Source organism: Mesoplodon mirus (genome assembly GCF_964341445.2).
Source record: "Mesoplodon mirus genome assembly, chromosome: X".
Lineage (NCBI taxonomy): Eukaryota > Metazoa > Chordata > Mammalia > Artiodactyla > Ziphiidae > Mesoplodon > Mesoplodon mirus.
In genome coordinates, this window is record NC_138981.1 from 16,222,734 (window position 1) to 16,250,161 (window position 27,428).

Sequence of the window (27,428 nt, forward strand, 5' to 3'; positions counted from 1 at the left end):
TTGATGTAGGTCTTTTGTAAAAGCAAAGCGGCATAAGGCGAATGTGCCAAAAGTGGGGGGGCAGGGCGGGGTGGTGGCCGTGGGGATGCCTGTCCTCATCCTTAGCTGTTCCTCCTCACCCGGGCCAGATGTCTGCTGTTTGCCGTCTCCAGCCTTCTCCGGCCTTCTCCGGCCTTCTTCGGCCTGCTCTGTGGATTATGTCAACAGGGTTCCCTTGTGCAGAGACTTCCAGTTGGGTTTAAATTATGGGGAGTTCTGGAAGTAGATCAGAAGGTCGGAGGACAGTGAGGTCCAGACATTTATTCTGCTCAGTTGCCTCTTTGGGCTGACTCTGTCCCTTGATCTAAGGCCACTGCTTCTTTCAGGGAAGCCTGCGTGACTCTCTTCTTCTGGAAACCTCTCTCCCCTCACCTCTGTAGGCCTAGGGGTGGTAACAGCTCTGCTGCCTGTTGCCCCGAGTTCCCGCATTTTCCCGCATTTTCCTACCCACTGCCACTGGTCGCTTCCAATGTGTAATTAGTCCCTCTGTAAAAGAACCCTCTTCAAATCATCCTCATTTGCATATGCCATCTGTTTCCTGTTGGGACCCTGACTGGCCCTATCTTCCTCTCCTCTCCATCCCCACCCCACCTCTTGGCTCTGTTTTGCTCTGATTTTTCTCTTGCAGTGTCTTCTGCACTCCTCAGGCAGTGGTCTGAGTGTATGGCACACGAACATCAGTTGCCCAACATATACTTGCTGGGAAGAAAGGCTAAGGATTGATGTGGAGCTGGATCATTGACTCTGTCCTCAAACCCTCCACATTACAATCTACTTGTTCTGGGCCTGCGGGACTTCTTACTCCGTGAAACATTCTGGGATCATTTAAGGCCACGGGATATCTATAGCAACTGAATCTCAATCATCATAATCATCATAATCACCATCATGGCTGCCAATTGCTGATTGCCAACTCTGAACCAGGCACTGTGCCTGGTGTTTTGCCTCTGTACATCAAATGGAAGTTTCCATCTCAGTCTTCAGGGTTGCTTCCCCACCGTATTTGGGAAAGGGATGGATTGAATCCCAGCGCCCTCTCAAGCTGTCCACCGGCGTCACTCCACTTCTCTGCGTCGTGTGTTACTCCCGACTCCACCAGGGGGCGCTGCAAACGTCAGTGGGGGTGGAGGTCCGGCGCTCGGCAGGACCTTCCCCTTGGTAAGTTGCTGTTCCCTCTGCAAGGATCTTTGGGAGCTTTAGGAAGTAATTGGACGGCCCGGCTCTCACCTTCCTCCCTTGCACAGCCACACCCTTATGCGGGTCTGTCAGTCTGTGTTCAAGGTTTGAGGAGCATCAGAGGGGAAAAACCATATGTGAAGGAAAGACTGTGAAACCTCGGAAACCCGCGAGGACTTTAAGCTTTCACAAGGGGACTCTTGGAGGCAGACCCCGGTTCCTGAGCTTGCTCCCTTGCGCTCAAGTCGGCTCCTTTCTGTGGAATACCCTCCTTCTACCTCTCCCTCTCGCCTTTTGGAAATGTTTATCCACTGGAGCTGTTCTCACACCAGGATACATTCCTTTTCCCCCAGTGGGACCTTTTCCCCCGTGTGAATCAGTCACCAGTGGTGTTCTGTCCACTGTTCCTCCAGATCTGCCTCCCAGGTGAGGGGGACATACATGCGTTTACTCTTCAGATTATCCAGCAGTAGCTGTGGATCTTGTCTCTCTCTCTCTCTTTCTCCACCCCCCCCCACTCTTTCCCCCTGGGCCTGTGGCAACAGGCTCTTTAGTGGCCTCCCCTTTAGCTATATGAAAACCCAGCCCAGGTACTGAAATGACCACTGTGAGAGCCATTTCATTTCTTAGCCAAGGTCCCCCGTCTGCCCTGACCTCTGTCTGAGATGGGGGTTGGTTTCATTGCCCCAGTTTCATGGGCTTTGGCTCTAGACCCTCACAACCTTCTGGGGTGGCTAAGGTTCTTTTCCCACATTCTGCCCCAGTGAATGACCCCTCAGTCTTGGGACCCGGGAATTGGCCTTCTTCCCTTTTTCTCTCTCATCCCTATATCATATCCATCACCAAGTCCTGGAGATGTTATCTCCTTGACTTTTTCTGGAACCTATCTACCTCTCTCCATCCCCCCCTTCTCCACCCCACTCCCCACTGCCTCCATGTTGGCCGCCAGTCCCTCTCATTTTCCTCTCATCCTTTATCTGACATTGCTATTTAATTTTCACTACTTGTATATGGTCACGCCTCCCCCAACTAAACTGTAAGCTCCACGAGGGCAGGGAGTCTGTCCATCGAGTCTGTACCCCTGATGCCTTGCACAGTGCCTGGCAGGTAGTAGGCACTCTATACTTATTTGCCACATGAATGAATAAATTGTTAAGTCCAATTCACTTATCTTGGAAACTGGAGAGATAAGGTCCCTAGCACTGTCTTGCATACAACAAGCTGTCAAGGAATACCTATTGGATAAATGAATATTTCTTTTGCTCAAGGCTACAGAGCTAATTAGTGGCAGGATTTAAATCAAATCTCCTCACTCCAGTTGATTCTTAGCCGTGGTTGAATATTAGAACCATCTGGGGAGTTTAAAAAATTCTGATGCCCAGGCTGCACCCTAGACCAATTAAACCAGACCTTCTTGGTGGGGTTGGTGATAGGAAGCCAGGTATCAATCCTTTTTAAAGCTTTCCAGGTGATTCCAATGTGCAGACAAGGTTGAGAACCACATTAAATCTTGAAGTAGGCCCAAGGTAACCCCCTAGTGCTCATACTGCATCTAATAGAAAATTATTGAGAAAAATAAAAAAACCTTACTGAATTCATATGTGCAGAAATAGTGGCAGCTGTGGGAGGAGGGGAGCACGTCCTCGTGTTGGGTTGGGACCACCCCATGGTAAGAACCAGCACGTGTTCATTTTCAGAAGTATCCCCTGAAGGCAGAGAAATGGTTGTGTAAGGTGGGTGGAGGCACTGGAAGAAAGTAAGTAATGGGAATGTATTTGGGACTGGTTACTGGAAAGCCATTGCCTAATGATCCTCTTAGACCACAGAAGAGTAACTCCAGAGGTTTAGGGAGGATTCTTTGGTTTGCATCATTTGAAATGGACAAACCTCCAGTTGTGTTTACCAAGGAAACCATTTTAGACAGTGATGGAGAAAAGGCTATAGGAGTCATTTGCTTCTCCATGCATTTGCTTCATGCTGGAGACTGCAGTACTTGGTGGTTCATTTCATCCCCAAATCGCCAAGCCCCTTGGTTGAGGCTTGGTTTCGGAACTGCCATATGTAAAGATAGGAATTATGGCTTGAAAGAGAAGCAAGAAAAGAAAGGATGAGTAGCTTGCCCAGGGAATGTCATTGAAATCACTGAGAGAGAGTGCTGTGCTAAAAGAGATTCTGAGTCCCAGGCTCCACCATTTGGATGCTACCCTAACCATGGGGGGCTAACTTCATACCATTTGAACTCTTTACAAGGACAACTTCTTAAATCCATTATAGGATGTCTTAAAATGTGAGGAAAGAGGAAAGTAAACCACCCTTCAGTAGCACAGGATTGGATTTGCTTTTGTCTATTTGCAACATATATAATAAATAGATGTCAACATTAATATACAAAGAACTCATATAAAGTACTTAAGTTAGGTATTCTAACTCAATATAGTGTTTAATCAAAATACTATCTTTAAAATAGATCAGTACCTGTATTTACAAAGAATTGCCCAGGGGGTATTTTGCAGAGCCATGGCGGTGCATGGGCAGACCTGTCAGTTAGTTCTAGGTTTTAGCCACTCAGTTGACATTTGTGGGAGAAAGAGACTAAGGAGGAAGAAAGGTCATACAGATTTAATAAGGCTTAATAAGATGGGCTTATTAATAAGCTTTAATAAGATGGAATCCTGTGTTTTTGGTGGGAAAAACCACACCAGTTGTTGTAAAGCTGATGAGTTAGTTGGTCCAAATGGAAACTTGATTTGGGTATCTTTTCTTATCTTCCAGATCACAGTTTTCTCTGGTTATCTTCACTGTACGCATTGCTCTGTGCTTGTGGTCTAGACACTGTCTCCAATGTGCATTTCATGTATTTTAACATGGAAGATAATCAAGCAGCATGCAGGAGCTTGGCTTGGATTAATATTGAGCATCAGTGGTTGGAAACGTGTGATCTTAGAATTGAAAGGGTCATTTAGTTCATTTTCTTCCCTCTAGGTATTTGAATGTTTAAACACCAAGATGTTGAGTTTGGAGACGTTCTAAAATATCTCTAGGGCTGGAGAATCCATAAACTCAGTTCAGGGTTTCTCCAGTCAAGAGACTTGTATTGTTTGGTTCATTTCACAGCCTAGTGTACTTTTTTCCTTGAGTAAGTCTAGTATTCTTGTTTCAAAAAATACAGTACGACAAGACACGTTCTAGGGCTACCTAAGTACTGTTATCTTACTACCTACTAATATAATGGCAGATAAATAAAGGTCCCCAGGCATGCTACAGCTCCCAATTCAACTTATGACAGGACAATCATAGTTATTCAGAGCATATGCAACTCCAGAGAGCAACTATTTCAGCATTTCCATTTTATGGACACTTGAACCCCTTTGAAAGTGACCTGCCATCTTTTCAGTCCCTTAAAATGTTAAAAAATCATTTTATCTTTTTTATATAGTGGATGATAAAATATCTGATTTTAAGCAAATACTGTTTAATTTTGGATTAACAGATAATTAAAAGTTATACTAGGAAATTTATTTTAAAGCAATTTTAACACTATTCAAAATCTATAAAGATAAATTTTGATATTTTTCTATTTAACAAGTGACACAATTTTATTTACCCTAAGTTGCTTATATAAGAATGTCAACAAATTCATTTTAAATTGATATATTGTTTCATATGTGGTTTTAGACTGAATGTATATTAAAGTTTAGTGAAAATTTAATGGTCAAGCATCAAAATAGACAAAAACTATTTTCATGACATGATTTTAATAATTCTTTCATTTTGTGCTTTTTATTTGTGACATATTTGTTGGGGTTTTTTTTTTTGCTTTTTTACTTTTGGCTGCACCGCACAGCATGTGGGACCTCAGTTTCCCTACCAGGGATTGAACCTGTGCCCCCTGAATTGGAAGCATGGAGTCTTAACCACTGAACTGCCAGGGCAGTCCCAGGGGGGTTTTAAAAATAATATTGGAGGTGAGGTCTTTGGGAAGTGATTAGGTTTACATGAAGTCATGAGGGTGGAGCCCCCATGAGGGGATTAGTGTCCTTATAGGAAGAGAAGGAGACCAAAGCCCTTTCTCTCCACCATGTGAGGACACAGCAAAAAGGCAGCCTACAAGCCAGGAGAAGGGTCCTCACCAGAACCCAACCATGCAGGCACCCTTTCAGACTCCCAACCTCCAGAACTGTGAGAAATAAATTACTATTGTTTAAGTCTCCCCGTCTATAGGATTTTGTTATGGCAGCCTGAGCAGACTAAAACATAATATGAAAGTTTTGGTGCTATTATTTATGAGTATAACAAATCACAGTGTGCATACTGTTTATTCTCAATAAATGCAAATGCAAAATGGATATAATCATCATGATGCTTTATTATTTTTTGAGGTACCAGCAACATCCTGATGTGTGCATAAGATTTGGATCAGTTGAATACTGGTCTAGAGGAAATTTTCATAACTTTTCTTGTTTTTATACTTCTCATGAAATTCTATTTCAACATTAAGAAGCTTTATGCATCTTTTCTTATCTGGTGGTCAATTGAAGGTGAAACTTAAATGGTTTGCTATTGTTAGAACAATTAGGATGTTGTACTGGTCAGAACCAACATGGTGGCTAGCTGTATTTAGCTGAATAATAATAAACTGAGTTATAAGTCAGCCCCTCTAATATCTGTGAACCTTAATTCAAACAAGAAAGTTTTCAGACAGTTTGTTCAAATGGGGGAAATGAAAACATTATACTCTTTATTAATTAAAGAAAACTGGAGGCAGACCCTGTCTTAGGTGGGGTTCTCAACAGCAGAGCCTGAGGTGGAGAGTGTTTGGTGCAGATGATGTAGTGAGGGAGAGCAGAGTTGAGGTGTGAGGGAAGCAGGGTTGGCAGGGGAAGGAGCTAAGCAAAGATGTGGATTCAGGACAAGGCAGCCTCAGCCTGATCCTACAAAGAGCTCTGGGGTGTGGATACTGGCACAGAGTGTGTTCCACACTGTACCAATGAGTCATTGGCCATGGGCTGCCCTTCTGGAGGGATGTAACTTCCCCGGTAGCTCTGGTGAGATACAGGAAATCCTCTGGAGCAGATTGCAGGCAACATCCACAGCAGTGTGGGGCTGAGTGCTCCAGCCAGGTGAGGGAATTCTGGAAGGAACTCAGCATCATCTGCTACAGACATCACTTCTTTTTATTATTTTAAGTATATGAACCCAGTAGAGTCATCTTCTTTCCTTCCAGTTTTATTGAGGTATAATTGACATATAGCACTGTATATGTTTAAGGTGTACAGCATCATAATTTGACTGACATCCATCATGAAATGATTATCACAATAAGTTTAGTGAACATCCATCATCTCATATAGCTACAAAATTAAAGAAATAGAAAAAACGTTTTTTTCTTGTGATGAGAACTCTTAGGATTTACTCTCTTAACTTTCATATATAACATACAGCAGTGTTAATTATATTTGTCAGGTTGTACATCACATCCCTAGTACTTCTTTATCTTAGAACTGGACTAGAACCACCTTTTGAATACATAAACTTTTGTTATTGGACAATGATTATTTAATGCTGTTTAACTGGAAGGGAAACACCTTGAGGGCAGGTCTTTGTTTTGTTTCATTCGAAGATGATTCCTTGGTTCCTAGAAGAGTCACAGACACGTAGTAGGTACAGTATTTTGAATGACACCTGTGGAATGAATGAATGAGGAAGATCCTGAGCCCTGGTATTCTGAATGTTAGAGCAATGCTTTGTAAGGAAGTGGTAATCCAATCGGTCAGAACTGCATCTGACCATGTGTAGTAGCTGACCCGAATACAGGGTTATTTTTTTCACAATACAAGAACTCTGGAGTGTGGGAGGCCAGGTCTGGGGCAGCACTCTGCTCCATCATTTACATTCCAAGAGCCTTATCCCTTTGCTTTCATCCTCATGTATGTCACAGTCGCAGGACAGCCCTTCTCTGTCACCCTCGAGTCCATTCTCCAGGGCCAAAGAAGAAGGAGGAAGCCTATCCAGAGCTGCATCATCTGGCCAATCCTGAATGCAAGGGAGTCTAGGATGGGTAGGAGATTGGCTTGGGCCATTGCCACCCAGAACAAAATTGAGATTCTGTTAGAAAAGGAGAAGGGGTTGGTGGGGAGGCTGATGACAGTGTCTGTCACTGTAGCAAAACTGAGCAAGGCTGTGAGTGGTTAAAAATGAACACTTTCTCAAGAGCAAATAAAGGCAAAATTCAAATAAAAATGGAAAATAATTTAAAAACCTCAAATCCCTTTTTTCTCTTTTGCTCCTTCCCCATCCTTTTATTTTGACTTTCCTAGTAACCAGGGCTGAAGTTCTTCCCAAAGTCCATAGGAAATACTTGAAACATGTTTCAAAACAAATCAAAATGAGCCTATAATCCAGGCACTCTTGCTTACCACTTTTTTTTTTTCCCAACAGAATTCTTGGACAACTGTTTTATTTTTGTCTTGGTGGCCTGATATTCTGTCTGTACACTAGTGAGTGTGGATAATGATCACCTTTAAAATTCTTCTTTTTCTTTTAAGGAGGAAATTCGGACTGCTGCAGTGTTTCTGCTGCTGTTGCCGTTACTATAGGAGACTCCTAGGAGCTGCCGTTTCTTATGGTGAGTCTTGTGTTTCTCCACGGAGAAGCTTTCATTATTTCCAGATTCTTATTGAACCCACTATGAGACCACTGAGACAGGATGAGAAATAAAAATGTCTACTTTGTTCACTGGGCTGTTATTCCTGGATCTTTACAATTGAGGTGGAGAAAGAAAACACCTCCGGAAAAATAATTTAAGAGGCATGGCTGGTCGGTTGTCTCCTGTTTGATCCCAGGAGCCCTGTAGTTCACGCACAAATATGAAAAGGGCCACGGAAGTAAATTTCAGTGACATTTTTGATTTAAAAATCTCCCGCTGACAAAATCACCTTTCCCACCAAGGGTCATTTTGGTTCACAATTTAAAGGCTGGCCTGTCCAGTGAAGTACCTTTGTGCCAGGAATTCTGGATTTTTCCTTACAGGGTTCCTTCTCTGAGTGGTCGTGCTGGGTTTGAATTAGTGCAGTGACCTTTTTGAGCCTTTGTGTTCCCCATTCATAAAAAAATTGGCTGTACTTTTTGGTTATATTGATGTGGAGGCACCAAGTCAAATATCCTGACCCCAAAATACCTACCTCACGCCAGCAGCATCATTTTGCCAGGCAAGACACCATTTCTGCAAGTAGATTTATAAGCCAGTTTTATCTGAAGGGTGTAACAGTTCCTTCCAAAGAGCCAGGTTCTCGCCCATCATTGCTAATTGGCTAGATATTGGGGCTTTTTGTTTGTTTGTTGTAGCCCGTCGAATGCAGTATCATATATTATTATCTCGATGAGCTTCCTATGGGGATGTTAACTTGTTCTACACCCACATAAAATACTTTATGCTCTGGTTTTCGTATTAGATTTACCAACATGTCACTGCTGTACCATTACCATTTAACAGCCTGGGAGGCAGAAAGACCACACTATTATACAAGTCTTGGCAAAGCCAACCCCGATGTAGGGAAATCATTAAGCTTCAGGAAGTTTTAACTTGCTTGCACCCAGTTTCTTATCATTTATACAAGGTTCGTATTCTTCCCTGACCCCCTGATCTCGTAAAGGAAATAGAGGGGAAAATGGGGAGGGGGAGGCGAGGAAGAGACACAAATCAGGCTGAGCCATAGCCATTTCCAGGGCCTGCACTTAACATCGGTGATTAATCAAACTAATGGGGAGTTCTAATTCGGTGCTCTGCTACCCCTAAGCCCTGTAATTGTGGTGTCTCTGAACCCAAAGGAAACATGTTGCGCTCTGCGTGCCCAGGCACATAGCTTTTAAATCTTCATAACTCTGTAATTACTCCAGTGCTTTCCTTCAAATCTGGCTTCATTTCACTTCCTTAATGAGCACGACGATCTTGATAAAGTTTGAAGTTTGCTGCCTCTGCCGTTCACAAGGACTCAATCCCAGACTGATAATGTGAGTTGTAGATTTCACTCCCTCAAGTTCCTCTCAAAAAGAGCTGATTTATTTCAGGACCACCACAGTCCAAAGCACTTCCTCTGGGTCAAGGCCAGCACTGGGTGTTTTCATCACAGAAGGGTGCTTGGAGAACAAATTCTGAACAGTTAAAAAAAAAAAAAAGGAGGTGCAGGGAGTGGGGAGGCGGGAAGCTTATGAACCCTTGGGGAATGGCTGTTTCACTTTATTAGCGCCATGTGCTCCAGAGACTGTGGTTCATTTTACCCAATCGAAGACTTTGCTTTATAGTAAATATATTAAAAATCCACTTCCTCTTTCTAAACCGAGCCCTGCCAAAGAGTGAACATTTCATGTCAGCTTAAAAAAAAAAACAAAACATAATTTCCACATTCTTTCTCCTACCAACTGGTTTGCAGGATTTGGAAAAGATTTGTTGGAAATGCCCTTTAATGATACTAGTCAAAAGCTCATCTTCTCTTGCAGCTGGTTGGAGGGTCTCAGTTTTGGCCACCCTGTTTTGCTTTGAACCATGTGGTGTTGCTTGGTCTCAGCTTCAGTCTTTCCGCTTCTAAGCTGTAAGAAGCAGCTCTGAAACCCATGTTGCTTTTAGAATCCCTGCTCCAGTCTGTATTCCCCCCAGACAGTGTTAATCGCTCCGGGATTCTGGGCAGCACTTAATTCCTATCTCTATTACAGCTTGCCGGCATTGCCCCACCATTGTTTGTTTACATGTCTATCTACCCTACTAGACTCCACCCTTTGAAAGCGATGTTTGTGTCTTCTTTCCTTTTATATCCCTGGCAGCAAACAGAGGCATGAGCACCCAATAAATGTTTGCACTCGGTAAATAAAGCTTCCGGTAAATGTTTGTTGCATAACCAGAGGAACGAATAAGTGAATGAAACTCCCTTGTTGTTTGCTCCATCTGCTTTAACTCTGTCCGTTATTTTGATGTATTTGCAGTTCTGACTAGATCCAGATTTGGCATGTTTAAAATTATATTCAGTTGTAAAATGTGAGGCTAGGATTTTTGAAGATAAGAAAGAAGTCAAAATCTCTCCCATTGGAAACAATGTGAGTAATCAACAGTTCTTTGCAGGGAAGATAAAAAGGCTGGTTGGAACAATCTTTGGATTTGCTGTCTTTGGCATTTTGGGAAAACCATTTAATAGCATCATTGTTTTTCTCCCCATGTTTCCCTGCCAGTAAAATGCAGAGAAAAACCTCTGTCCTGCATACTTAATAGACTAGATGAGGATTTTTGAGGAAGAAAAGCACAAACTAAAACAAAGGAAACCCTTTTGTAGTGGTATATAGTCTTTCCCCCCACCCCCCCCCGGAAACTATACACTTGATAGTTGTCAACAGGCAGGTACCTGAACTTATTTGTATGGTGGCTTCCCATTTTGATATTTAGTGAATTTTTTCCCCTGGTGGTTCCTGGGAACATGGGTACACAAGACCAAATTTAAGGTTCTTGAACTAGAAGAACTTGGACTTTTGAGTTTCAAAAACTAAGCCATGAAGGCTTTGGACATAACGTTCATGCTGCGAACCACAGATCTGGGAGAAAGCATGCTCCCCCCCCGCCAACAGTATGGCATAGAAGCATGGGCTGCCGGCTTCCTCCTGGGCCCCAGCACAGCTAAAGGAGAGAGGGAGCCGGTGAATCTCAGAGCTCAGCAACTAACGTAACACTGGGGAGAACCTCCCTGGGAGCACTGCTGTGGAGGAGAGAGGGGCCAGTAACATCTTCTGCAGCCTTTCTGTTGGTTGTGCGTGTGTCTTCTTCCCATATGTTTCACGGCTCTCTCATCTGCAGCTTTTATTTTGCCCTCAAGGTGTTTCTCTGTGCTCTAACTTTATTTGAGGGTACAGTTTGAGTATAGGATAATGATGAGCTCCAAAAAGCGTTCTGCTTGAATGTGAACCATATGACTCTCCAGTCGTTTCCCAAGAATGGCAACCTCTCCTTTCTTCTCCAGCCCTTGCTACAGACTCTGAAATCTGTGCTTCTGCCTGTAGCAAGTGTAAGGCACCTCCATTACAAGATATTTCCACGTTATGTTCTATGGTTTACATTCATTCACTTTCAAATGGTTGCTTTTTTCCTTATGTAAACTTGATAGGTTTTTCTATCTGCGAAATGGTTTGGGTAACTTGGGTTGGGATGGGAGGCTCATCATTTTGCCCAATGAAATTACTGAAAATGTTTTTTATTTAACAGCTTCTTACTTAGCGGCAGGGCTTTTCGGAGCGAATTAAAGTGATTCAGTGAGGAATAGGTGCGATTGGGTGAAGGAAGGGAGACTCCAGCCACTGTAATTACACGATTATGCTAACAAGCCCATGTGTCTCCTGGAATTTCTTGGACAAAAGAAATATTTTTCAAGTATAAATAATGGTGGTGCAGTGTCTATGCTGGAATATTTGAAACAGAACAGACATTTTTGGTGAAGGATCTTTCAGGAATCTCTTGCTTTGTTGCTTGTGAGGTTCCAGAGGCTGCTTGACGAGGGTTCTGTGCTAGCCGGAGCCTAGCCAGGCTGAGGGTGGAGTGGCTGTGTGGCTTCTCAATGCCAGTCCTTTCCTTCAACAAAGACCTTGTCCCCGCTGGGCTGCAGCAGGCAGGAGTGTAATTGTGGGGCGTGGTGACACAGGATACTTCGTTCGTTTTACAATGGCAAAGGGTATATACTGACCGAACATTCGAGTTTATGGGAGAATTGTGCTGGCCTTTGAGCTGCATGAATGACTGCCTGGAATTAGGCAGTGGGGTCATTTTTAAATGCTGCCTTTCTTTTCCCTTTTGGCTGTAAGCTCATGGTGATAAATATGTGTACATGTCGGGGGTGGGTATGTGATCTCGAGAGATCAACACACACATAAGTAGATGTAACAGTCTAGCTTCAGACGTCAACCTCGATTTCATCAGAGCTTTTTGTGGGAAAACTCGGAGTCAAATGGGGCAATCCGAGATTTGAGTAAGAGCGACACAGCTCCTGGATGTATGGAAAATTCATTAGCACGAAGAATATTCGGGCACCCCATCACCATGACCTGATTCAAATGTTTCGGGTCTATAAAGTAGCAGCCAAACTGAAGCTGTGGGCGTGGGGTGAGGGTGGAGCTTGAAGTGGGAGGGGCACAGTGAGGCCCCCAGGTGGTCTGAAGCTGCCCTTGCAAGGCTAGCGCAGTTTTTTAGCGTCTCGGATGTTTAACGATCACTTCTCTAAAAGTGCCTTTATTCACACCTTCCAGTGGGCCGAGAAACACATCAGCCCACCGTGTTAATGCATATTTTAATTAGTATTAGTTTTATTTTTGGTGACTTTGAAAGGAAAGCTGTCCTTCAAAGTCATCAAACATAAAATACTGAAGTGACCTTGGAGAGGTCCCTGCCGGCTACCAAAGAGGGCCCAGGGGCAGTGAGAACGAAGGAGATCAAACGCCACAATCAAAGCTTTTTATTTTGCCCACATGGCTTTATGAGCACATGACCAGGAGGCCAGGAGATTACAAAGAGTTTCTCTTTTTACACCGCTGAACTGTACTTTGAATCGTTTTGAGATCTTGACTTGAGTCTCTGCTGGCCATTTTGGGGCAGACACCAAGGTAGCTAGCGTGTTCTAGAACTTAACTACCCCCTGGAATCCTACCCCTCCTGGGCCCAGAGGAGGGCTCCCCGTCCCATGGAATTTTCCCGTCCCCCCCTTCAATCACCTCTGTCTGGTGGAGAGGACCCCTGGATGCTGGGGCTAGGGCAGTGCCGGGGGAGGGGCAGTGAGCAGTGGGGCAGACTTGCCACAAGGGCCCCTAACTGGAGGCCTTTAAATACCCTTCATTGTTCTTCCTGCCTCAGTGTGTTTAGGAAGGAACGCGTGGCTTGGCTATCTAGCAGGACTCATGTTCAGAATTGTGAACATATTAAAAAAGTCAAGCTAGATTTGAAAACAGCCAGCTCTAAGCTCTTTAGATTTGTGAGATGAAAAAACAACTCCCAAAAGACCCTTTCCCAAAATATTCTTTTTTTTTCCCACTTTTTATTTGGAAACAAACCCAAATTTCAAGTTGCAAGAAATGTATGATGAATCCCAATATGCCCTTTACCTAGACTCACTGTTTGCTTATTTTGTCCTATTTTCTTTTGTCTCCCTCTTTGTCCAGATACATTATTATCATCATTCTTCTTGTTGCTACTGAAACACTTATGTGTACCTTGCAGACATCATGACCTTTTATCCCCAAATCCCCAGCCTGGATCTTTTATGAACAAGGACACTCCCTCCCCCAAAATGTTATTTTTTGAGGTAGAATAGGAGAGGGGCGTCTGTTGAAGCCTTTATAACTGAAGTATGGGCCAGTCCAGAGTGCCGAGTGTCGGGCCCCACCACTGGTCTGCAGGGCTTTATTGTTGCCATAAAACATATTTTTTCCATGTTCTCTTTAGACACATGAAATGAAGTCTGCATTCCCAAGATCTGGCTTGTGGCTTTAAAATAAAAAATATTTTTACAGTATTCTTTTTGGAGGGATGAAAGCATGCATTTTATTAACATTTCTCAAACTCTTTTTTAGGTTTTAGGCTGACAGCATCCAGCCTTCGACTGTTGCAATCGAAATAGTGTACATGCCTTTTTAGAACTTATACCTTTCAGTTAACCAAAGGGGAAAATCTTCCTTTATTCTGTGAATCATCAGCTCTCTGACGGAGAACTTTAACATTCCCGTGTCTGATCAGCAGGGCAGGGTGACAGGGAGGTAATATGGCTTATCCTACCTAACGCGTCAATGAGTTTTGCAAGCAGTTTTCTGGGGGTTTTGCTCATGGGTGGTTTGGGTCTCATTCATGATGTACTATAGAGACCTGGCCCAGCGCAGCGGCCGAGGGATGCCCGGGAAGGGGTATAAATAGCGTCCTGCCCACTCTGGCCACCCCAAGATGCGCCCACGCCCCCTCACCCTCCCCAGCTGTGTCACAGCGCTCACAGAGCCCAGGGCACTCTAAGGGGCAGCCCAGTTTTCCCAGCTAAGAACCCAAAGGACTTGCTCAGAGCTGGAATTCGGCGAAGCAACTTGCACCAACACGTCAACACGCATCCCCAATACCCCACCCTCCTGCCTCTGCACTCGCCACCCACACCGGCAACCCCAACTTGAGGACTCCCCGCCCTCACCGCGCTGACAGTCTCAATCCTCACCCCTCGGATGCGAGGAAGTGTCTTTGCATCAGAACAAGGCTGGAGAGGCGAGGCCACCAGTGACTCCCAGCGGCCGCACAGGGCGCTGCGTCCCGCTCGCCCGGGCCTTTCCCCCCACCCCTCCCCTCCCCTGCCCTGCGTCCGCCCCGCCGCCTCCTGCGCCTGGGCTGGAGGCGGATTCCTCTCTCCGGGTTTTCAAAGCGCCTTTCCGAAACCTCCTCCCAGCCCAGAGAGGGAGAGAGATCCCGGGCGCAATTGCTCCCCGGAGCGGCCGAGGGGCGCGCGGGGAGAGGCCTGCGCCGGGGTACTTTCAAACTGAGGCGCGCGCACACACACCCACCCACCCACCCAGACACACACGCGCGCGGGTGCGCGCGCGGGTGCACACACACACACACACACACACACACACACGCCCATTTATATAGGCGGTGGCGGCGGCAGCGGCCGGGGCGGCGGCGGCGAGCGCAGGAATGATGGAGCTGAGCCAGCCGACCCGGGTTGGAAGCAAGTGAGGAGAGCCAAGGCGCGCCCCGGGATTTCTGTGCCCCGCGCTTGTCATCCTCCTCAGGGAACGGTGCACGCGGAGGAGGAGCGGCTGGACTGATTTGCTAGGGGGAGGGCGGGGACGAGGAGGAGGCCAGGTGAGCGAGGAGCCCCCTGCGTATCCGGACTCCCAGAACGCGCCTTTGCCCGACTCCTAACCCCTCTCCACCCAGGTGGGTGCGCCCGTTTCCCCGCTCGCCCGGGGCGCTTTGAGGAGACCAGAAAGTCGCGGCCCGGCTGCGCGGGATGCCTTTCGCCAAGCGGATCGTGGAGCCGCAGTGGCTGTGCCGGCAGCGACGCCCGGCGCCTGAACCGGCGGAGGACGCGAACAGAGGCAGCGCTGAACCGCCGCCGCCGCCCCTGCAGCTGCCCGGCCGACGGGACGAGGCCGTGGCGCCGGGGCCGGAGGATCCTCCCCGCGCGCCACGCGCGCTGCCCGCGCCGACCGACCAGGCGCTGCCGCCGCACGGAGAGGCGCCCGCGGCGGGCGAGGAGAGCGCGGCAGGGGTCTTGGAGGCGGCGTCAGCGGCCGGCGAGGCGTCCTCGGCGGCGGCCGCGGCCGTGTTGCTCATGCTGGACCTGTGCGCGGTCAGCAACGCGGCGCTGGCCCGCGTCCTCCGGCAGCTCTCGGACGTGGCCCGGCACGCGTGCAGCCTCTTCCAGGAGCTCGAGAGCGACATCCAGCTCACTCACCGTCGCGTCTGGGCGCTGCAGGGCAAGCTCGGCGGCGTGCAGCGCGTGCTCGGCACGCTGGACCCCAAGCAGGAGGCAGTGCGTGAGTACCCGCGCCGTCCGCCCGCCCGGCGCTCCGCGTCGGCGCCGCACCCTCGCGCCCTCCGCGGTCGCCGCAATCCCGGCGCCGCGCCTGCTGCAGCTTTGCACCTTACGCTTGCCTCCCCTGAGACCCACCCCAGGCAGGGACGCAGACGCGGAGGGGAGAAAGTTAAAGGGGCAGTCTCGGGACTCGAAGGCAGCCGTGGGCTGAGAGGGAGCATTTATGGGGACACAGGAGACAGAGGGGCCTGTCATTCACCTCTGGGGCTCGATTTCTCCGTGCCTCCCCGGCGGGGCTGGAGGTTGGTGCAAGTTCTGTGGTTTCCAGCAGCCCATCCCGGAGCCATGTAGTCCCCCCCACCCCCACCCCAGTGCGTGCTTGGGCCGCTCGAGGAGCAGTGAGTGTCCTCTTAGGGCTTCTGCAACGCCGTGGCGGTTTTGTCCCTCTTACTGTGACCTCACGGGCTGCACCAAGCCCCGAACTTGTGCCTTGCGTTTGTGTGCGACGTAGCGTGGCGCCATTCGCCTCCCGGAGTGAACTCCGAAGCGCTCTGCTCCAGCCTTCTGGCCTGGGAGAGGCGTGGATGGAGGAGTGTCCCGGGCCCCGGGGAGATCGATGAGACCCCCTGGGCATCTCTTCTGCCCTGAACAGAACAGGGTTCCTGCTAAATGGCTCTCTGTGCCATCTGCCCTCCGAGAATCTCGGAGGGGTTCCGCCCCCCTCCCTTTCCCCCAACGTGGACTGTCGCCCAAATTCAGCCGTGTGTACAAGACCCCTGGGCACCTTTGCTGCCCGTTAACTTCACTCTTGCGACATCCCAGGGCTCCCAGTAAATGTCATTCTGGCGCTCAGGAGAGTCCCCTGGCGCACGGTTGGCTAAATCGGGAGGCGTTGGAGTCATTTAGGAACAAGCGGACGGTGGGCGGGGGCCGTAAGCCAGCACGCCGGTCCTTTGGCGCCTAGTCCAGCGGCTGCGACGCTTGCAGCGAAGGTGATGTCAGCGGCTCTGACTTACATAAGAAGCTTCCCCGGTTGCTGCAGCAGCTGCGCCGGTGGCGGTGGCCGCGGAGCGCGCGGGGGGGGGGGGGGCGCGGGGCGCCCTCACGGCATCCTTCCCCGGGGACTTCCGGGCACCTCAGTCCCGCAACCCAGCACAGCCTCCTAACCGACCCCCCCGCCCCGTTCGCACACTACCCCTACCCCCCAAAAAAACCCCTCTGAACCCCGCCCCGGGAATTCGCTGCTTTTCTGCAATAACAATAATAATAAGCGTAATGAATAAATGATGTGCGCGATCGGTTTTCGCAGCTATAAAAGACCCGGAGTTGGGTTAATGACTGGTTGTTTAAAAGGGCAATTCCGGGGATGAGTTCTGGAAAGAATTAGGACTGCCGTAGGCCAAGTCGTATTTTACTTTGGGGACTTGAAATGAGCGCTTTAATCCTGCCTCCTTTTTACCTCAAACCACACAGCAGGGACCGGCCCTTCACTTTCAACAGCGCTGATATCTGGGGAGTGTGGTCAGGGTGAGTGGTGATTTCACTTCAAAAGAAGTGGAGGGAAGTTTTGCAGACTGTTGAGTGGTGCATACATTTCCCGTATGTGTGTGTGTGTGTGTGTGTGTGTGTGTGTGTGACCCACTGCACCTTAAATTAGATTTCTCACAAGTGAAACTCAGCGATGGAGCAGAATGAGTTCTCTTCTCCCCTTTTTCTTTAGAAGCAGGAGTGGGTAGTTATGTACCCAGAATTCAATATAATCCTTTTCACTGTTTGGAGTACAAACTAATGGTGAATGGAGAAAAGAAGGGATTTTTGGTGTGTGCATACGATTGATGAACATATAGTCTATTTGTGCATATTTATACATGAATAAATAAATGAAGATGGGGCTCATATAATACAAGGGATAGACTTAAAATCTATTATTTTTACATTTTTCTAAAACGGTATCTCCATGCTTTGTGCACACACCTCTCCACTTGTCCAGATAAATTTAGGATGGCATTGTTCCTGTTTGATGTCATAAAAGGCATTACGTTTGGGAGGAAAAGCACAGTATTATGTGTCTTAATTTGGGCTTCCCAGTGTGCAGAGACGGAGGCAAGGATTTCTGTGCAAGGAGTTTATTTGAGAGGGGATCCCAGGAAGCACAGGGAGGCAGTGGGGAGGTGGGCAACTGGGGTTCAATCCATCACACACCTCAGAAGTGTCCCACTGAGGAGTGAGGAAGCTACAGTATTTCTCCACCAACTTCCATCCCTCACTGATGGAGAGCACCCGGAGTATGAACTCCCTGGCTCCTGGGGCCTGCCCCCGGTGTGGGCTCAGCAGGCTCCCGGGGCCAGGTAGAGAGATGCCAAAAGCCTATGGTGTGTACGGGAATGTCTGCAGGGGTTGCCTGGGGAGGGGAGAGGGGCTGTGTGTGGGTGGAGTACCAGTGGCATCTGCTACCTCATGCATCTCCCTTTAGCATTGCTCAAGGCCTAGGGGAGTTTCAAAAGGAGAGGGAGCCTGGAAGTGACCGAAGTTCTCTTTTCTCTCCCTTTGAATGTGTCTGGGTACCTCTATACCCCCTGTATAGCCTTCCCACCCGGGTCACCATTCTCCATGCTGCTTCATCCTTGGACAGCTGCTTCCTGTTGCCTTGAGACAGGCTGGAGTGGTTTTTGCAGGGGTGACATCATCTGACACACACTTGAGCAAAGTCACTCCGGAGGCAAGTCCGGAGCTGGTAGACCAGTTAGACAGTGTGAGTGGTGACCATGGCTGAGACTAGGGTGACAGTGAACAGTGCTTGGATTCTGAATTCATTTTGGAAATAGAATTGACGGGACTTACCAATTGGTTTGGGTACAGGGTATAAGAGCAAATAATAATACTAATTATGGATGACTCCCAGTGTTGTTGTTGTTTTTGGCTTAAACAGCTCATAGAAGGTCCATTTCCAGAAATGGGTAAGGTTCGTGGAAGAGTGGATCTTTTATCTTTGGGGGCGGGGATGGAATCAATGCTTTTCTGTTTGTGCCATGTTAACTTGAGCTGCTTGTGTCTTAGACAATTAGACGTGTGAGTTCAGAACTCAAGAGAGAGGTCCAGGCTGGAGATGTAGATGTGAGATGTAAGGGTAGAGACGATATGCGAAGCCCTGGAGCTCGGGACCATGTAGAGAGTAAAGAAAATGGGACCATGACTTAGCCTAGGGCAGTCCAACTTCGGAATTTTAGTAGAGGAGAAGAAAGACTGAGAAAGAGCAGTGAGCAAGCTAGAAGGGAAATCAGGAGAGCATGGTATGATGGAAGCCAGGAGAAGGTGTCTCAGGAATGGAGGAGGAATCATTTTGGTCAAATGCTTCTGAGAGGAAGATGAGCGCTGAGGCAAGGCCATTGAGCTTGGTACGTTGTTAGCAATGAGTGGCCCTGCTAAGTGCTGTTTAAGTGGAGGGGTGGAGAGGAAGGCCACATAAGAGGGGACGAAGAGTGAACAGGTATGGTATGGTCTTTTAATTGTAGCTACTCTGTGGGTAGCTAATAAAAATCTCATTGTGGTTTTAATTTGCATTTTGCTGATGGCTTGTGAGATTGAACACCTTTTCATATAGATTTTTGACCACTTGAATATTCTCTTTTGTGAATTACCTGTTTGAGGCCTTTACTCACTTTTCAGTAAGGTTCTTTGTATGTTTTTTTCTTGTCTTGTAGGAGTTCTTTATATATTATGTATATGAGTTATTTGTGAGCTATAGATATTGCAATTACCTTCTCTGTTGTGTGCCTTTTCACTCAGTGTTACCTCTTGGTGAGCAGAAGTTCTTATTTTTATGTAGTCCAGTTTATGGATCCTTTTCTTTATCGTTAGTGGTCTTTGTGCTCTGTTCTGTTTGTTCTTAAATTCTTCACTGACCCCAAGGTCATGAGGATATTCTTTTATGTTCTAGAAGGTTTTTTTGTTTTGCCTTTGTCATTTAGATCCATGATTCACATGGAATTGATATTTACAAATAGTATGAGGTAGGAGTCAAGATGCATTTTTTTCCATGTGGATGCACAATTAATCCATTGCCATGTCCTGAAAAGACCATCGTTTTCCCATTTCACTGCAGTAACACATCTGTCATCTAGCGAGTAGATTTATTTTATTTTTAGTTAACATTTATTCAGTTCTGCTCTATGTCAGGCCCTATGCTAAGATTTTATATGAATCATCTTATTTAATCTTCACAGTGACTCTATGAGAGTTATTTTCCTACTATTTTACTGAGGATTAGCAACTTGCTCTGGGTAGCAACAGCTAGAAAGTGCTGGAGCCTAGAATTAGGGTCCAGGTCTGAGTGCACAAACTGTATTCCCAAACATTAGTCTTTTCTCCCACACGTTGCTGCACAAATCCAGGGGAATTACAGTATTAAAATCAAGGCCCTTCTCGATACGCTTCTGTCCACTTGACATGTCCCTCCCTGCCTTCCCCACATTCCACCCCAGTCCAGTCACACTGAACTACTGGCTGTCCCCCAACTTGCCAGGCTTTCTCATTCTTTAGGCCAATGTGTATACTACTCTTTTCTTCTGGAACATTTCACTGGCTCATTTCTGCTCTTTCTTTGATAATCAGTGGACACGTCATCTTCTCTGTGAAGTGGAATCTGATTCCTTGCCTGCCACCTCCCGCCTCCGAGTTTTCTAGAACTCTGTGCTAACCTTTATCTTAGCTTTTCTCCTTCTGTACAGCAGACCGTGTTGGCGCCCTGCTAGATTCCTTCAGCCCTCACCTCTCATTCTGATGGCTGCTTACTGCCAACTCCTGTGACTCTGCCTAGGGCTTTTTCTTTTTTCTGACTGATGGACCGCGCTGGGCCTTGCACACAGGGAAAGCCAGAAGTGCCAGCGAATCATTGCCTCTGAAGTAGTACTCAATCAATGATGGACGGGACGTTGGTGGCCAGTGGCCTCACTTCCTTGCACCTTGGATGAGAGAGCTCTGAGGCACGTTCTACACCATCTCTCAGAGTTCCCCAGAGGACTGAGCTGCAGTTGCCCACAGTGGTGACTTATTTGAAAACACACTGTGTATTCACTATCTTCTTTTCTCCGTCTCACTTCTCAGTTACCTATGGGTGCTTCCTGGGGTCGCCTCCCACAAAAACTTCTTGCACTTGAACTTGCACTTGTACTCATCAGGTCTGGGAGAACCCATGTCAAAACAACCTGTTTAATCTTTGAACTGTGAGGACAAAGACCTAGGGCTGGGAGTGTGGTAGAGGTGATGCTTCTCATTCTTTTTCCCTAAATTCCTTCCCCGAGGGTTATTAGATTCGTCACATGGTCAGGCCCTCCAGACGCTCTGTGCTGGGTCTGGAAATAACTTACTACCCTTTAGTGGGCTCACAGTCTAACCTCTCATTGGCGTAGGAGGAGATCGTCAGTGCTTCAGAGGTGAGAAGAGGCTCGAAAGGAGCTCAGGTCCACGATGACCAAGACACACCCCCTCAGTTCCACACCGTTTCCTCGGCCAGCCTTTGAGAGCCCTGCCTATCGTCCTGTGGAATGGGCCAGTGATGATGGCCCCGAGAGATCCACACTCCCTGTGTGAGATGCGTAATTTCAGCCAGAGCAGACCCAGGAGCTGCTAAACCCATAAGTAGACTAGGAAGTTACACATGGGGTGAATCGATCATTTGGGGTCAATACAGCAGTGCTAATTGGGGGTTCAGCCTGCTTTTGGAAGGATGATCCTTTTGTTCCCCATTCTGTTCATACTACTGCTCACAAAAACCCTTTGCAGTCTGCTTAATGTGTTTTTCTGGGGGGATGTTTTCGTAACTCTGGTTAGGTGTCTTTTCCTCCTGGCTCTACTCATTGAGTTTTTCTGAGGCATTATGATACCCGAATAGCTCCATTGAAAGCTGCTTTTAAACCCATCACGGAGCTACTGAGAAAAATGCAATCTTTCAAGTGTTAATAATTCATGGGTGTAATTTCCTCATAACCAGTAACAGCAGCACATTTCTTTCTAGAATTTTCTTGTTGTACTGGATTGGGTATTTATTTATTTATTTATTTATTATTTATTTATTTAGCGGTGCCGGGTCTTAGTTGCAGCGTGCGGACTCTTAGTTGCAGCATGCGGACTCTTAGTTGCAGCATGCGGACTCTTAGTTGTGGCGTGCAGGATCTAGTTCCCTGACCAGGGATCAAACCCGGGCCCCCTGCATGGGGAGCGTGGAGTCTTAACCACTTGGGCGACCAGGGAAGTCCCTGGATTGGGCTTTTAAATCAAAACTATCAAACTACTTTACCTAGGAAATCCTTGAGGTTCTGTTGGGCTGATATTGCTAAGATGGTAACAATAAAGATACCTTTCTTCCTGTTTGTGGAGGCATTTTCCACACAATGCCATCAGGAAAGTGTAAATTCCACATAAGTGCTCAGAAACATCTTCAGTCTCAGGGCTTCTGGTCTACAGTGGGCATCACCTTTAAGTTCCAATCACGTATGACATCTTTCCTGTTGTCCCATGTTAGCGCAAACGTCTTAAAGATCCATTGACTTCATATAATGCTTTGAATTTTTCTTTTGTGGCTGCATCCGTGCCTTGCGGGATTTTAGTTCCCTGACCAGGGATCGAACCCTGGCCCCCTGTAGTGGAAGCGCAGAGTCCTAACCACTGGACTGCCAGGTAATTCTCAATGCTTTGAAATTTTAGAACAAAGACAATTTTAAATGCAGTTGGAATTTTGTTTTGATAGTTCAGTTGAATTTCTTTTTACTCTAGTAAAAATCGTGAACCAAAAGATTTTGTGGGACACTCAGTTAAAAATGATCATGGGAAGCGTATCCCAAGACCAAACCATCAATCACAAAAATTCCTGCAAGTTCTTTTCGCATCAAGAATTCCTCATGAATCACGTCTTGATAGTAAGTGAAAACAAAAGATAATGAGGTGAGAATGGTTTCTGAATGTAAGCCTCTCATTCTAAGGTCTAAATTTGTTGAAATAAGGTTTTGGAGAGCACTCTTAACCAGACTGTAAGCCCACAAAGGGCAGAGACCCTGTCTAGCTCATCTTTGTAAATGACTAAGACAGGCAGGGTCAATTTTCGTTTCTGACGCTAATGTCTGTCCCTCAGCCTGTTAATGAACATGAGAAGGTCTGAGTGTCCTGAAATAGGAATCTGAGGACCTGGGCATCCGTGTGCTGAAAAATTACTTAATTGTGAATCGTCCAAGTCCTTCAAAGTGAAATTAACCAAGAACAAAATGAAGTTAACAAGCGTTGGGCAGTCTTGGGATCTTAGAGTTGGGAAAGACCCTAGCGTCCCTCAAATCCAACCTCCCACTCAGGGTGGGACTCTTTTTAAAGATGTCCCAAGTGGAAGCCCATCTAGTTTCTGAGATTCCTAGGAGTGGCCACCCACAGCCCAACTTTATTGCTGGTTAGTTCCCATTCTCAAATAATCCTTATCTACACTGAGACTAAATCTGTCTTTTGGCAATGCCTGCCTTTCAGTCCTAATCTGCTGTCTGGAGCCATATGGAATCTGCTTATAATCTCTTTTCCAGGACATCTTTAAGTGTCTGCAGGTGACTGTTATTGTCCCTTCTAAGCTTTCTTCATCCCAGGTGAAACAACTTCACTTCCTTCAACCAGGAATCTTAATGCCACATTTCCTATCCCCTTCCACTCTGGTTGCCGTCTGCCACAGGAATGTACCCATTCCTTTCTCCATCTGCATGCCCCCCTAGGACTAAGGGGGCCCTCGTTGCCTTAACCTTTGGCACCACACCACTGGTGCATGATTGCTCTTGTAGCCCAACAAAGCCCTTTCCTTTATGGTGGCGGTTCTTTTACATGAGGCTTCCTGTCTTCCATTTGTGTAGTTGGTATTTTGAACTTAAATTTCACAAGACTCCCCCATTGTCTCTGTTAAATTGAATCTTGCTTGCTTTGCTCTTTCATTTCCAATCAGTGGTGATGGTTTAAATTTTTGATTCAGTGTGTCAGCTACCGCCCACAGCGTTTTGCTCTTTGCAGACATCCTAAACACGATGCTACCCCATCACCCACATCTTTGATAAAATTATTGTTCCGATGTACTCAAGGCCAGAGCCCACTGGCAGGCGGTGCTAACAACATCCCTCCAAGCTGACGTCTATTAATCACTGTTCCTTGGGTACCATTGTTGCAGCAGCCCCGAACGCTCCCCCCACCTTCCCATTCAAACCACATTTCTCCACCTTGCCCACAAGATCTATCATCGTGAGTGATTGTCAAATGGTTTGCTGAAATCAAGATACCATATGTCTGTAGCATTTCTTTGATCTCCCAGTCTAATAACTCTACTCAAAAGGGAAATGAGGTTAGTCTGGCTCAAACTGGACTCACAGCCATCAGAGGGGCTATTTAAATTTTCTTGTGTATAAAGGATAAAGAATTTATTTGGGGGAAGCTGCTTTGGTGTTAGCCGTGGAAGGACTGTAAAGCTGGACGGCAAGGGAACTCTCTGGGTCCTAGAGTCCGTTTCTCTGGCTCCAAAGTGCCTGGTTTGTCCAAGGCAGAGAATCCAAGTGCTTGTCCCTGCCTTTCTCTGAGGATACGTGGTGAGAACTTTATGTCCTTGTGCTCTGTTCCGTCAAGAAAGGTTTGGAATTTACAACCTTCGGAGTTTGCTTCGTCTCAGTTTGAGTGAGGTTGTCAGGTGTCTGGTTTATCTAATTGTCGAGGGGAAGCTAGTCCGTGGTTAAGAGTATGGATGCTGAAGTTAGACCACGTGCTTCAAATCCTGGGTCCTTGGTCTTCATCTACTATGGGATGGAGATAAAAACAGTACCTGCTACATCAGTTTGTTGACAGGGCCAAAGGAGTCAAGTGTTCAGGCACTTAGAGCTGTGCCTGGCACATGGTGAGCCCCTGGTAATTATGGCTGTTATTTTATTGGTACTATAATTGGATCATGCAGAGTGGGAGGCCTGTGTTAATTTTTTCCAAGCAGGTGTAAACCTGTGCCTGAATCTGTGAAATGCTGGGTCAGGGGGAAGGAGACAGCTGACCAAGCAGTTCTCTGTCCCTCTGTGTGGTCAGACGGCTATTAAGATCTCTATGTTGTTTGTGGCCTCTTTTTGTTATGCAGAGAGGTATCAAAATAAAATGACCAATGATCTTAGCATCCAGAGTCATTCATTTATTGTATTCCAGGCACTCTTCTAGGCTCTTGAGTTTCACCAGTGAACAATAGTTCCAAACAGTTTACAGAGGAGAGAGAGAAACCATAAACAACAAACCTAGTATTACTTTTACGGAGATTACAAAGCACGTTAACAGGTGTTAAGTGTTATAGGCGATGAGGGCCGTCCAGAGGACTGGAGGGAGGTTGCCGTTTTCAGTGGGGCGCTCAGGTGGGCCTCACTAAGGAAATGGCATTTGAGTGAAGATTGGGAAAAGGTGAGGGAGTTAATGATTAATGAGGTAGTGAGCTGGAGGACGCGTTTCAGCAGAGGAAACCGGAGATCCTGCAAAGGCCCTGAGGTGAGAGCATGCCTGGTGTGATGGAGAGCTGGTAAGGAGGCCAGGGTGGTGGATTTGGGGCATGCAAGGAGGAGAGTGGGGGGGGAGGAGGCCGGGAGGGGGGCTGGAAGGCGGCTCGGTGGTGTAGAGTGTAGTAGGCCATCGTGAGTGAGGACTCTGCCCTTTGCTCTGAGTGAAGTGGGGATTCACTGGACGGTTTCAAGGCTAGCAGTAACATGATTGACTTAGAGCTTAAAAGGACCACTTTGGGGCTTCCCTGGTGGCGCAGTGGTTGGGAGTCCGCCTGCCGATGCAGGGGACACGGGTTCTTGCCCCGGTCCGGGAAGATCCCACATGCCGCGGAGCGGCTGGGCCCGTGAGCCATGGCCGGTGAGCCTGCGCGTCCGGAGCCTGTGCTCCGCAACGGGAGACGCCACAACAGTGAGAGGCCCGCGTACCACAACAAACAAACAAAAAAACAAAAAAAAAAGGATCACTTTGGCTACTGGGTCAAGAAGAGACTGTGGGAGAGGCAGGGGTACAAGCAGACAGACCAAGTCGGAGGCTGTCCTGGTGAGAGACAGTGGTAGTTTGGTGGAAGTAATGAGAAGCGGTTGGATCCAGCTTAGAGCTGTTGGCATCTTTTGTTTCATGTTCAGGGCGGGGCACCTCGGCCCACACAGAAGGGCATAAAGTTGAAAAGGAAAGGACCCCCCACCCCCCACCCCTTACTCTGCCGGACTTGCTCCAAGGGAAGCCATGTTATATATAACGTGTCGTGCTCCTGCTAGGAGGAGCAAAAGCAAATTCTCACATGTGTCTATGCGTTTTGCAAAGGCACTTCTGAATGTCGAGGCAGGCACTTCTCTTAGAGTCTTGTTGATTAATCTTATTTTGCTGTCTTGGAACAATTGAAAAGGTGTCCTAAGGAATAGTCTTTTTTTTTTTTTTTTTTTTTTTTTTCGGTACGCGGGCCTCTCACTGTTGTGGCCCCTCCCGCTGCGGAGCACAGGCTCCGGACGCGCAGGCTCACCGGCCATGGCTCACAGGCCCAGCCGCTCCGCGGCATGTGGGATCTTCCCGGACCGGGGCAAGAACCCGTGTCCCCTGCATCGGCAGGCCCACTGCGCCACCAGGGAAGCCCACGAATAGTCTTTTTACAACAGAAACTGGCACCAGGGAAGCCCAGGAATAGTCTTTTTACAACAGAAACTAACACAGCATTGTAAAGCAGTTATACTCCAATAAAGATGTTAAAAAAAGTCAGTGTATAATTTGCAGTGAAATGTACAGCTCTGAGGTGTGTAGTTTGGTGAGTTTTAACAACTGTATTCACCTGTGTGACCCACCCTCCTATTAAGATGGAGACTGTTCCCTCTCTTCAGATAGATAGTACTCTTCTGAGGTTAGAAAACAGTATGTGAACTCTGGTTCCCTCACACCAGCCCCTGTCAGGCCTGTTGTATGAATATGGGCATGGAAGATAAGAATTCCACAGAAACCTCTGGACCATCCAGTAGGATCAGACTAAGAACTAGCGATTCCATGTTTGAGATTTGCAAGGGAGCAAACTTCCAGTTATAACATAAGAGTCCTGGGGATGTAATGCACAGCATGGTGAGTATAGTCAATAATAACGTATATTTGAAAGTTGCTAAGAGTGTAGATCTTCAAAGTTCTCATCACAAGAAAAAAGATTGTAACCATGTAAGATGGTGGATGTTGACTAGGCTTCTTGTAGCAATCATTTCACAATATATGCCAATATTGAACCATTATGTTGTACACCTGAAACTAATATAATGTATGGCAGTTGTATCCCAATTAAAAAAAGACAAAGAAGAAAAAAAAAAGATTTCTAACCCAGATTGGGACAGTGGAGTTTCCTCACTTTGGTCTGATGGCGCTGACTGTTTATGACATCTTGGTGCCGAGCTCTAGGGAGAGCACCGCTTGACACAGGGATAAGAATCTGGCCTCAGAGGCCCCAGGGGTAACTTAGAAGTAGGAGTTTTTCTAAGATAAAGCTAAAATAACATTAAAAAAGAGATGGGGAAAAAAGAACTTATTACTCTTAAGCAAATTTTTAAGTGGCAGGGAATGCTGATTTGTAACTGTTTTTAGCTGATGTTTGAAGCCTGGCTGGAGGATGAAGAAAGTTGTTTAAAATGTGATTTC

At 46.9% G+C, this 27,428-nt stretch overlaps 1 protein-coding gene and 1 long non-coding RNA gene across 2 annotated transcripts in view; both read left to right on the top strand.

Moving 5' to 3' along the window:
* LOC309796035 overlaps positions 1–7,843 on the top strand; it is a 144,687-nt gene extending 136,844 nt beyond the window's left edge. The window contains exon 3 of the long non-coding RNA XR_014292408.1: positions 7,761–7,843. This is a non-coding gene — a long non-coding RNA (uncharacterized lncRNA). The remainder of the gene's footprint in view (positions 1–7,760) is intronic.
* A 6,813-nt stretch (positions 7,844–14,656) lies between these two features.
* NHS (NHS actin remodeling regulator) overlaps positions 14,657–27,428 on the top strand; it is a 348,600-nt gene continuing 335,828 nt past the window's right edge. Inside the window, exons 1-2 of the mRNA XM_082608892.1 lie at positions 14,657–14,940; positions 15,149–15,750. Coding sequence (XP_082465018.1) covers positions 15,222–15,750 — 529 coding nt within the window. The 5' untranslated portion in view covers positions 14,657–14,940; positions 15,149–15,221. The remainder of the gene's footprint in view (positions 14,941–15,148; positions 15,751–27,428) is intronic.